General features: G+C 40.4%; 1 protein-coding gene across 1 annotated transcript in view; it reads right to left on the bottom strand.

Annotated features, from left to right (window-relative positions):
• The window catches only part of LOC136826787 (sortilin-related receptor-like), a 330,233-nt gene that overhangs the window by 17,340 nt on the left and 300,865 nt on the right, over window positions 1-12,028 (bottom strand). Inside the window, exon 30 of the mRNA XM_067084222.1 lies at window positions 11,845-11,947. Coding sequence (XP_066940323.1) covers window positions 11,845-11,947 — 103 coding nt within the window. The remainder of the gene's footprint in view (window positions 1-11,844; window positions 11,948-12,028) is intronic.

The following is a 12,028-nucleotide window of genomic DNA, read 5'->3' as shown; positions in this document are numbered from 1 at the left end:
CGAAGATCTCCTGAGGTAGCCGGACATCTGAGTCACTGCCCTGCAAGAAAAACCTCTCACTCTTAAGAGATACTGGTTAATCTCCAGCCGTGAAGAGATAGGGACCCTACCGACAGGTGAAACCTCTCTACATGAGGTTGGCAGAGGAGATTGTGCCAAGGGGGAATCTTTATTGACACTGCTGAGAGAAGAGACAGCAAATCCAGGGACCACTCAGCTTGGGGCCACAAAGGAGCTACTAGGGTCATCCTGAGATTCTTGGAACCCATCACTCTGTTCACGACATGACAGATCAGCAGAATGGAGGGAAGGCATAACTTCCAGGTTGTCCCAAGGATGTTGAAGGGAATCCTACGCCACAGAAAATGGATCTAGGACCACCGAACAATAGGCCTCCAGCTTTCTGTTGAATCTTGTAGCGAAGAGTCTAGCATGGGTCTTCCAGACACCCAAGAACACAACACAACAAGAGAAAGGAATCAAGGGCTTAAGACAAAAATGGTTGTGGGGGAGGAGAGCAAAAGTGAACATCCACTCTCCAAGGCGGCTGAAGAAAGACTGGATACGTCACGAGGTTCTAGCTAGGTCTCTGACCTGCTTCCACCTGTTCTATGTTTCGGATGCCAGATGCTACAGTTTCCTTGCATATACAATTTTTTATTGTTTTTAACTGGTTTCGAGCTGGCACCAGAAGATTTATCCTAATGTTAAGATCGAAGGTTTGTTCTGCATATGAACAAATATTTATTCAATGAACACTCAGTTCAAGTATACAAGGAAGCCCCAAAACTTGAGCTCAAAACCCATATGAATTAAATAAAAAAAAATTTATAATACTTAGAGAAAAGTTACACCACACATTTCTATTTAATTGTTAGCTTCATTAGATATATTAAAATATCTGAAAGTTTCATAGACTTACTTTCATTCACCTCCAAGGAATAAATTTTTTCTTCATTAAAATTTAGGTCTTAAGAAAATGGTAAAAAATTTATTCAACAACTTCAAACCTATGATAGGCAGAAAGTTGATATTTTGTAAATAGGGCAACACTTCCCTTTCCTTCTTTCTCCCTTGATTACACTTCTCACTGTGACCTTGATTATGCAAGAAGTTGGTCCATATGGCAAAAGAGCAAATAAAATTGCAAGGGTGAGAATGGATGGGCTAAACTAAGATTGAAATATATCTAGATGGACTGCAAAAAATTCCTGGTGAACTACCTAAGCATTGTACATGCACTGATTGCTCAAGAATGTTGTATGCCAACTGACTTGTTAATGATGAAGAAGAGACAGGAAAAAAGGGAAAATCAATTACATCAGATGTAGATAGAGTAAAAATTACATTATGAATCAGCCTCACTCTCACAGCTTTTGTCAACTGAGGTCACTGACTTTTCTCTACAAGTGTTATCAAGAAGTTCATGCTTCATTTGTGTTCCCTATGCTCTGCTAAGGGTTATGTTTCTGGTGTGTCAGTTTGGGTGTACATACTGATGGTACCCTCACCTGCAAAACTAAAGAAAGTGGTCTTGCCCTTGGATACTAACAAGGGTATCAAGCTTTTATGAATTTGTTGGCTATCTGGAATTTCCACTTTTCCACTACCCATTAAACCCCATGGCACTTAGACAACAGAGACTTAGTGTACTTTAGGACTAAAAGTCCCCACCTTCCCATCCCACAGTTCTTCAGTAACTAGATCAGACTACTGTATTCAAAAGGAATTCACTCACACACCAGGGAACAAATGAACCTTATGTGAAATTGCAAGCTGATTAGGTTTTTTTTTTCTTTTACAGTGGAATACAGTATCTGGGATTTTGCACTATGTGTGAGATAGGCTGTGTCAAAGTAATAGGTTGATGTTGAAAATAAAAAATTACATTTTAACATTAGTTTTTAAAATGAAAAATTTTTAATTAATTTGTATTTTTCCTAACATACAAACCTGAGGTTTTTACATGTGGATAACTTTTGGCGAAGCTGGAAGTCCAGCCATTAAAACTTTTGCAAGGCAGTTATGTTAACAGTTACCTTCGGTAGGGGCGGAAGTACTGCCCCCCCCCCAACCCCCCACAACCACAATGCATTAAATCTCTTCAGTTTAGCTTTTGGCCCAGGTAAAACAATGAGGGGTGGTACGAGGTGGTCCTTTTATGTACAGACCTCAGGTTTGTGTGCTAGGAAAAATGCAAATTAATTAAAAATCTGTTATTTGTTCCTACACAAATACAAACCATCGGTCTTTACATATAGAAACTTATAATTCAAGGGAGGATTCCAAGTAATTCCCTGAAATGACTGGTAGTTCAGCTCACCTGGCATTCTCTTCCTGGTCATGAAAGCAAAGAAAGGATACCATACCTCTGACCTGTTGAACATGTGTGCCAGACTTCTGAGCACTTCAAATCAAGGAAAGTATGAAAACCCTTGATTCAAAAGGTGGGGATAAACCCATAATGTTGAAGACTATGTAGCTAAAAACAACCACCTGGCTTGCCCAGTCAGCCCTCCCCTCTCCTTGCTAGAGAAGGTAGGAAATGCATCTATTAATCCCAACAAAACTGGATTATAGACAGGATACTCAGTCATGCAGATCACCTGCATGCACACCATTCCAGCTCTTGATGGTTTGTTCACTCTTCCTGTCCACTGGAAGAAGACAGAAAACTGGAGGAAGGCAGAAAGACAGTCCCACCCACACCTTCTCCCCTTAGCCGCACACCTTAGGCGAGATGCAACCTGTCCTTAAGAGCTGGGTAAGCTACATGACTTATTGAGCATCCACAAAGGACCCAAGAAAAGGGAGTCCAAGGACCAAAGGGCAATAACACAACGTAAAAGGATAAGAATGTGAACTGCACAATTACATTCTATCTTAGTACCAGATCAAAGGGTTCTTCCTGAATGCCATAGATTGATGGATGACTGTGGCCCCTAGGGATGTTGCCGCAAACATACTAATGACCACCAGGAAATTGCAGGGTACGTTTGGAAGGTCATTCTTCTAGGCAGAGAAATGATCCCTCTGCCTATGGTCAACACTCCAAGGTAAGAGGAGATGCATGTGAATTTCACAAATACATTCTATCCCAGTAGTCAAAATACATGTCCTTTCTGAATGTGCCAGACACATGGATGACTTTGCCTTCTAGAGATCTTACCCAAAATGTACTGTCCAGTAGGGAGTTTCACAGTAAGCTCGGTTGATCAATTCTCTAGCTAGAGAAAGAATCCCTTTGCCACTGTTTCTCAGGCAGCTCGAAGCTAATGAACTAGTCATTAGCTTTGGGTTGAGGGACTAGATTATGGGGAGGGGGTGGGTGGGTGGGACACAGAAGTCATACTGTCTTTGGTGCCACAGGACCACCGAAGGAAAATGATCAACCTAACTGATCACCTTCGAATATGTAGAAAAAGCTGGTCAGAACAGAGCCAACAACAAGAAATCGAGAGAAGAAAGAGTACAATCAATCTTCATTCAAGGTTGAGCGAGAACCAGAAGTCAAGATAAACCATCCTATCCCTTGATTTCATCGAAAAAGTGTTTGCTTTTGACTCTTTGTTGGCCACCGTACCGAAAATACTTCTGTCTGTCCAAGTACTACCACTGTTGTAGATCTAACATATAAGGACACTGGGACATTTGGAGATCACGTTAGTATCATATTGTCGTCGTTATCATACGGGGGATTGTAAGCAGCAATTACTGCCTACATCTCCCACTCCTCACAGGAGTAACATAACAGCATGAGAACCAAGGAAAGGGGCTCCAGCCACCCTTCCTTGACTGAAAATAAGTTTATAGAACTCAGTCTCCAGATTAGTTGATAGATATATTTGTTCAGTTGGAATAATTCAGTCACATGTATTTTATAGGTCCAACAATCTGATAGGTCTTATCTTCCTACCTATCTCAGTAGAGAAGAAGGCAACTAGAAATGGAAGAGATCAGTGTCTCGATCAATTCCACTGTCCTTATCAGTAAGATATCAATACTGGAAGTGAAAGTGGTTTAGCATAACTAAGACCCATTGTTCAAAATTCCATGAACATAAAAGTTCTTCTTGTATACACGTTATTGGTATTAAAACCAATCTGGTAGTAGAAATTGGTAAGGGAAAGTAGGCATGCTCAATCACTTCACGCTGTCAAAGTGGAACTCCTGTACACGTGCAAGGGTATAGACTCCAGTGCTGGAACTTGTCTGACATACATCCCTCACCCTGGAATGTGTCCTACTGATGTCTGTGTTGAGGATGCTACTGCAACCCCATTCATCAGCACTTTATACAGAGAAGATGATAGAATAACCCCAGGAGATGTCCTAAGTGATTATGAGTTAGTTTTAGAAGTTAATCATCATTATTTTATTTTTATTTTCTATATTAGTGAAATGGTATGGGTGTTACGAAATGTATAAAAAGCACGTTTAATTTTACAAGGTGTTTTTACAGCACAGCATTCTTTATGTTTAAAAGTATCTGTTCTTGTTGTGGCGTCAGGGGAAGAGACATCATAGGACGAAAATGGTGGGAGGGAGCAAAATGTAAACAAATGCAGGCGACAGTGTTGAATAGTGTGTGGTGTGGCAGAGAAAGCTCTCTGATGGTTAGGTTGTTAATTCTGGGTTGTAAGTCTGTTTTGTGGTTTTTTGTAGTCATAAGCTGGATTATGTTATAAAAGAAGAACAACATGAACAGGTGGGTGGATGGCTTAATTGTAGCATTTTTGGATGGGTTAGCTAGAAAAATTTTCAAGTGGTAGCAGAGCGTGCTTGGTTAAAAATGGATGGATCTCACAGCAAAATTTGGGAGATGAAATGGAGAAGAGATTGTCCAAAATTCAGCGGGGCACAAGGCGTTTATAAAGGATGGAGAGGACAAGTAGAAGATTGGCTTGTGGTATGTGGAGAAGTGAAATATCCAGGGATAGAGATAAGAATGAGCTTAAAAGGAAAAGCTTTAGAAGTAATGGAAGGAATAGATACAGATGAACTTACGGATAAAGAGGGTTCAAATATAATCCTATCCAAACTAGATGAACTGTATCTAAAAGATACGTTAATGGAAAATTACAGTAAAATGAAAAACTTTTAAAATAGAATCTAGTGAAAAGATGAGAGAATTCATAATTAGGTATGAAAAGGCAGAGTCAGAGTGTAGTAGAGCGATAGGGAAAAGCATGCTTGAAGGGGAAGCAAAAGGTTTTCATGTACTAGAACAAGTGAATCTAACAGAAAATAAAAACAAATGGTATTAGCAGCTTGTGGTCAAGGAAAGCTGGAATATAAAACAGTGTCACAAATGATGAAAAGAATATTTGAGGGATTAGGGAATAAAGAGGAGGAATGGTTGGGATCAGAAGTTTATGCAAATTTTGGGAAAGGGAGGGAAAACCAAAGATATCGGGGAAAGGTGAATCAAGGTAGAGGTGGAAGAAATCCTATAAACAGAGAAGGGAAAGTAACACTGTGTGGAATATGCAAATCGGAATGGCATTGGGCTAGAGGACTGTCCTCAGAATTTTCAAAATAAGAAGAAATCAGAAACTGGACAAGAAGAAGAAAAAGTTTATATAGGAGAAGTTAGCAAAATAGAGGAAGAATCTTGGGAAGAGGTTAATGCAATTTTAGACACAGGATGTAAGTCAATAGTTTGTGGGGAACTGTGACTAGCACACACTGTCATGGGTTTGAATTAGGAAGAGTTGAGGAGAATGAATGATACTAAGATAGAGTCTAATAAAGTATTTAATTTTGGTAAGTCATCATACAAGTCGAAAGGATTAATGGAAATACCAGTGATATTGAAAAACAATGTTTTATTTGAAGACAGAAATTTTGCAGGGTGATGTACCGTGGTTAATAGGTAAGAAAACCATGAGTAAAATGGGTATGAATATAAATCTAAAAGAGAATTGTGTTACAATAGCAGTATTAGGGGAAATGAAGGTAAAGTTAAGAGAAGAAAAACATGGCCACTCAAGAATACCAATTTTGAGGAGGAAGGTAGAAGAATTGTTACTGGAGGGATGAATGGGAGAGAGTCTAAGGGAAATTAAAGGTGCAATGATGAAGTTAAATCTACAATTTGGTCACGGAAGTGGAGATAAAATATGGAAGATAACAGAAGAAAAAGATGAAATAAAAAAGTTACTAACAAACTTAATTGCCAGTTGTGAGGTATATAAAAGATACAAAAGAAACCCAGCTAAACCAGTTGTGGGATTTTCTTGGAGTAAAACATTTAATGAAGTTGTAGCAATGGATGTGGGAGAGATAGAAGAAAAAATTCTTGGTAATGGTAGATATGGTTGAGGTATTGTCAGGCTTTTGGATAACAGACAAGAAACCAGAAACGATTATAAAGACACTTTTTGACGGGTGGTTTGCTATATCTGGAGCACCTTCTAAAATATTATCAGACAACAGGGGAGAATTTCAAAATGAAAAAGTAAGGAGGATGGCAGAAAGATGGAATATTAAAGTATTGGCCACAGGATCTGAATCTCCATGGAGCAATGGACTGTGTGAAAAGACTGGAGGCATAATCAAAGAAAGCTTAAGAGAGATGAAAGATGATGAGGAAGTGGATTGGTCCATAGCATTAAAATGGGTAGTGAGTGCTAGGAACTGCTTAATAAATAATGGTGGTTTCTCCCCTAACCAATTAGTATTTGGGGAAAAACCTTCTTTGCCTAATTTAATGGGAGAAGAAAGTTCAAGTCCTGCAAGCAGAGAGAAAGGTATAGAGGAAAGCATAGTAAGGGACACACTGAACACAATGCATAAGGCCAGAGAAGTGTTGTCAAAAATGAGTCTTGTAATTAAATAAGAATTGCTTTAAACAAAAATGTCATAGCATAAATTTGAAGCAGTTGTGGGAGGCAAGGTATGCTATAAGAGAGAAAATGAAAATGAATGGAAAGGACCTACTCAGGTGGTGGGAGTATCGGGGAAAACAGTAGTGATTAAACTGGGGATTCTCTATGAGAAGTAGCTAGAATATATGTTACTAGATTCAAAGACAACCACCAAAAAAGAAAAGATACCTAAAATAGACAATACACACACTGTGAAAGATGAATCCCATGCACCAAAAGAAAGGGAATATAGATAAGCAGGAAGGAAATGAGATGATAACAGGCTGGAGAAGGAATGCATATATAGAAGAGACTATAGAAAGAGATTTGGCAGAGGAACCACTGGAAGATGAAGGGAAAGGTGAGGTAATAGAAGAAGAAAGTGAGGTAACAGAAGATGAGTTAATAGAAGAGATACCCAAATTCAAAAAGAGAAATACAGTTAGAGCTATAAACAAAAATGCAATACAAGTAGAAGAGTGGACTATATTAAGTCTTACAAGAAAAAGATCAAGCAAATCTTGGGCTCATTCATACAATGTAGAAGACTCACAGTCGGGTGACAAGGGATAGGTTAACTTAAAGAGATTATAGTCATGTAGAAAAAACTGAAGATGAAGAAGAGGTTTTGCTAGGATTTGAAAAAAGAAGCATAATTGAAGCTAAAGAAAAAGAACTGCAAAGTTGGAGAGAAAAACCAAGGTATATGAGGAGGTAAATGACGGACAAAAAGCTATATCTACAAGATGGATACTGTAGTAAATGAAAAGGTAAAAGGGGGGGAAAGGATATGTAAAGCAAGACTGGTAGCTAGAGGTTTTGAAGAAGAAATGGCCGAATGGAAAAAAGATGTTCCTGCATGCAATGCCGAAATTTTAAAATTTTGTTTGACAGTAATAAAACAAAGATTGGAATCGTTATAAGTTAGATGTAAAAACTGCGCATCTACAAGGTGATGAAATACTATGATAAGATGTTCTATGTAGAAATGTGCTAAGTACTCTACTCTCAACGGACTGTACCGTCGACAGAGATGTCCCAGTACTGTCAATGGAAGGTGCATCATCAATAGAGGAGATGTCCTATGAGGAGATCCCCTATCATGACCCAAGTTCAGTAATCTAATCAAAAGAGGAGTTCACTGCAGATATAGAAATCAAAGAAAACTTTATGTGTTCAAGCAACAAACCATGTCAGCCATATGCAATGGGTTTGTCACCACTCCTCACTCCCCTTGCTGGAGAGAGAAGTAAAGGCTATATATGGAAGTCAAAGACAACTAAATCTGTTCAAGCAACAAACCATGTCAGCCACATGCAATGTGACTGCCACTCCTCGTCAATTCCCTTGCTGGAGAGAAGTAAGTACAGGCAACTAAATCTGTTCAAGCAACAAACCATGTCAGCCTCATGCAATGTGACTGCCACTCCTCGTCAATCCCCTTGCTGGAGAGAGAAGTACAGGCTACTGCGAAGCATATTTGTATGTTGTATGGAACATATAAATGCTGTAACAGCAAGACTGAAACACTCACAAGCATCAAGCCAGCTCCAGCGTATAATGTGTCATTTTTCAACTGTCCATAGGTAGAGAAGAAAGGAAAAAGGGAAAGAAAAGAGACCAGTCATCTCGCTCATTCTCTCTTCCACACTATAGTCTAATCTGTCCTTAGCCAAGAAAATCCAGGTGTTCTTGAATCCTTTCCTGAGCTTAGACGAGATTCATACTAGTTCATGCATGAGATCAATAACCACTTCACAAGAGGACAGAAACTCTTATTCTGCAAATCAGAGAGAGAGAGAGAGAGAGAGAGAGAGAGAGAGAGAGAGAGAGTTGATTGGAAACAGAAGTGTGTGTGTGTGTGTGTGTGTGTGTGTGTGTGTGTGTGTGTGTGTGTGTGTCTTGATTGGAAACAGAAGACCTCTCCAATCTTTCCCCACTCTTGACGAGTCACATCCTCAACATCGTGAAGAGTTGCATCAATGGACAGACTTGATAAAGTCACAACCACGGACGAGGGCAAGTGCATGTGCAGAATCAGCCCTCAAACTTTGGCTGGTTGTCACCGACAGGCATGGTTGTGACTCACGTGGCTGTGGACAGAAGTCGCACAGCCGTGGGTGGCCGTGATTCGGAAGACTGTGGAAATGATTCTGATCCATTCTAGATGTCCACTCAAGTTATATCAATTCTCTTCGCTCGACAGAATGAAGAAGGCGGTGAATGGACAGGAAACGGCGCTTTAACGCAGCACACCTGTAGGCCATCCCATTCTCTTCTCAACCTTTCACCCAAGCAAGGTCGATAGTCCATTCCTGGACATGCCACCTTGGGATATCTTCCACACATCCCCATGCGACGGCCGCATGTCCGTGCTGTCATGTCCGAACGTATGAGACGACCAACTGATATGAACCAACTGCATGTACGGCGTGTTTTCATGGACTCAGGCATGCAACATTACCCAGTCGAGAAAATTTTAATGAAGATCAGAGGACCATCTAGACAAGTGTGGAAAGATGGTGACTAATGTCATGGACGTTCGAACATCGAGTTGACAGCAGTCCTAGGGTGGAAGCACGCCCACGCCATGCAGAATCCTTCACATTTGTCAAGAAAAGTGCATCACTTCTTTGGCTGGGTGTCCTTGAACACGGGGTTCACGGGAAGATGAATGTCGAATCTGGTCATGTCCATGGATCTCTGGAACTATGGTGACTAAGTCATGAACGTGCATTGAAGCAACAAAGCCTATGCTGGAAACACATCCCCAAACACCCAGAATGTCTCACGTCCAATGAAGAGGTGCGTCAACTCTCTGGCTGGAATGTCTGCTAGAATTTCCAATGCTGCTTCTATCTTGAACCATCTGGTGAGAATTGTCAGCTCAGAGTTCCGAAGACAACAGTGTCTCCTGCTCGAGCGGAACCTTCGACCAAAGCCGAACGCTTGAGACAAGCATCCTCCGAGTCTCAGATTTCCAAAGAAACCAAAGAACTTGGAAGGAATTACCGAGTCACATACAGGACGAATGTCGATGTGTCTCCGTAGAAACACAGGCAGAGGATACTAGTTCGGGGAATATTCCCGAAACTAGTACAGGCGACACAGGTTACCTCTTCAACTTGGCATATACAAGGAAACCGTGCACCTGGTGCTCTGTGTAGCAGGGTCCTGGAGAGAGACCCATGACACGAAGAAATCCAAGTCCATAGATGAGGAAGAGCATCGAATGAAGAAGGCGAAGATGACAATAGCGAAAGGATTCTCTTCTTTGACTTCTACTGCAACCAGGAGGGCCTCACCAAAGTATACATATATATGAAGAAACAGCAAAGAATTCCCAAAAAACCCCAACATCTTCAGAGGCAGAGTCAATCAATCGAAACTATGTCAGAGGAATCAGTTGATGACCTCATAAGAACTAGCCATGACACCACGATCCCATCCGTGACGTAACAGGAGCATATGACACTTACCAACGCAGAAATTACTGTGTGTAATATTCTAATATGTGTGATAATACAAGTTTATTTCGTATATATATATGACAAAAGGGCAACCAAAGCGAAGGGCACCAGATGACAAAACATCGGAAGGGAGACAAAGCCACAGAAGCTGACGAAGGCTACATCAGAGAAGCAGTCCATCTCAGATTGGTACCCCTGAATGGCGATGTAAATTCTGCATCTGATCCTGGAAAAGAAGAACAAAATGGCGCTGCCCCCACTGTCCCAGGAGGGTAACAACCTCTAAGTCACCACATACATGGGGCTCCCAGGCTTTGAAAGGAACACACTGCCGTTAGATCTGGCTTGGTTCCAAGCTTCCACCACAGAACTTGTTGGTCGAGTTATACCAAAACCTGAGAGTGACAACACTGGGAGAGCGAAGAGAACGTTGAAGGCTCACAAGATCTGAGAACACGCCGCCGTCTGACTTCAAGGTGAGCAGCAGGGCTGACAACAGTTGTGGAAGAAGACAGGGGAGTCCACAAACAAAACAAGCTCTGAACTATAGGGCCTGAAAAGAAACAAAAAATATGCCTTCCCTCTTCAGGAAGGGTATAAACTTACCACCCTGAGAGAAAGGAAAAGAAATATATCTGTATTTAAGGAAAGGGAGTGAGCTGTACAACTCACAACCCCCTCCCAAGACAGAAAAGAGACAAGATGGTAAATTCTGACTAGTCCTGAGCACGTAGTCGGGACTTGTGCCATTAACATTCATGTTGAGAGAGTGGAGGAAAACTTGCTACGTTAAGTAAGACAAATCCACGCACGAAACCCTTGGCTGCAACACAAACTCAACCTTCTCTATTTACACAACAACTGAAAGACAAAAACATTACTACAATCCCAAAAACTGTGTAGTTTGAATCAAAACATTACATGACTAAAAAAGAAATTAATTAAACACACACCTAGACGGAGTTGTTTGCAAAACAACAACGATATAAAGGAAGAAAAACCACATCTAAGCTTACTACACAGTAAGACTAAGTAATTATACCACTGAAGACATAGAAACAAATCATACTGACATGTCTTAAAATATCAAAATACACATTTGTTTCAATACTGTATATCCAAATCAATATTTGAAATTACAGAAATAAAAAAAAAATACAAGAGGAAAAAGGCCGAAAGGCAGGACAGAGAATAAAAGCACGTCTTGTCGAGAGGGCTGCCAAGAGTAGACTGAAGAGATTTGAATGCATCCCAGTTGGGTGGGCGGCACTTCAGCGACTACCTTGGGTAACTGTCACCATAACAGTCTTGCAAAAGTTTAACAGCTGGACTTCCAGCTGCGCCAAAAGTTATCCATATGCAAAGACCAATGGTTTGTATTTGTGTAGGAACAAATACTCTACCTTTAGGAGCTATTTTATACACCATAGATATAGAACATTACAGGAAAGATTTAAGGCACAAATTAACAAAAAATAAAAGATAAAACAACCACATATACATACCCAGACTTTACATGGACTTTCTATAGATGATGATGGTACTGTTATATTTGTAGCATTTCCAGAAATAAGAACTTGTCTTGGTGGCATGGGAGGAGACATAGATCTAAAAAGAAGAAAAAGGATATAAAGCTTCATGATTAATGATTTTCACTCACAACCATAAACAGAATGCATCAGGAGCTAA

The sequence above is a fragment of the Macrobrachium rosenbergii genome, chromosome 41, assembly GCF_040412425.1.
Source record: "Macrobrachium rosenbergii isolate ZJJX-2024 chromosome 41, ASM4041242v1, whole genome shotgun sequence".
In the NCBI taxonomy this organism is placed as follows: Eukaryota; Metazoa; Arthropoda; class Malacostraca; order Decapoda; family Palaemonidae; genus Macrobrachium; species Macrobrachium rosenbergii.
The sequence above is the reverse complement of the archived record's forward strand: the minus strand, read 5'-3'. Positions and strand labels throughout refer to the sequence as shown.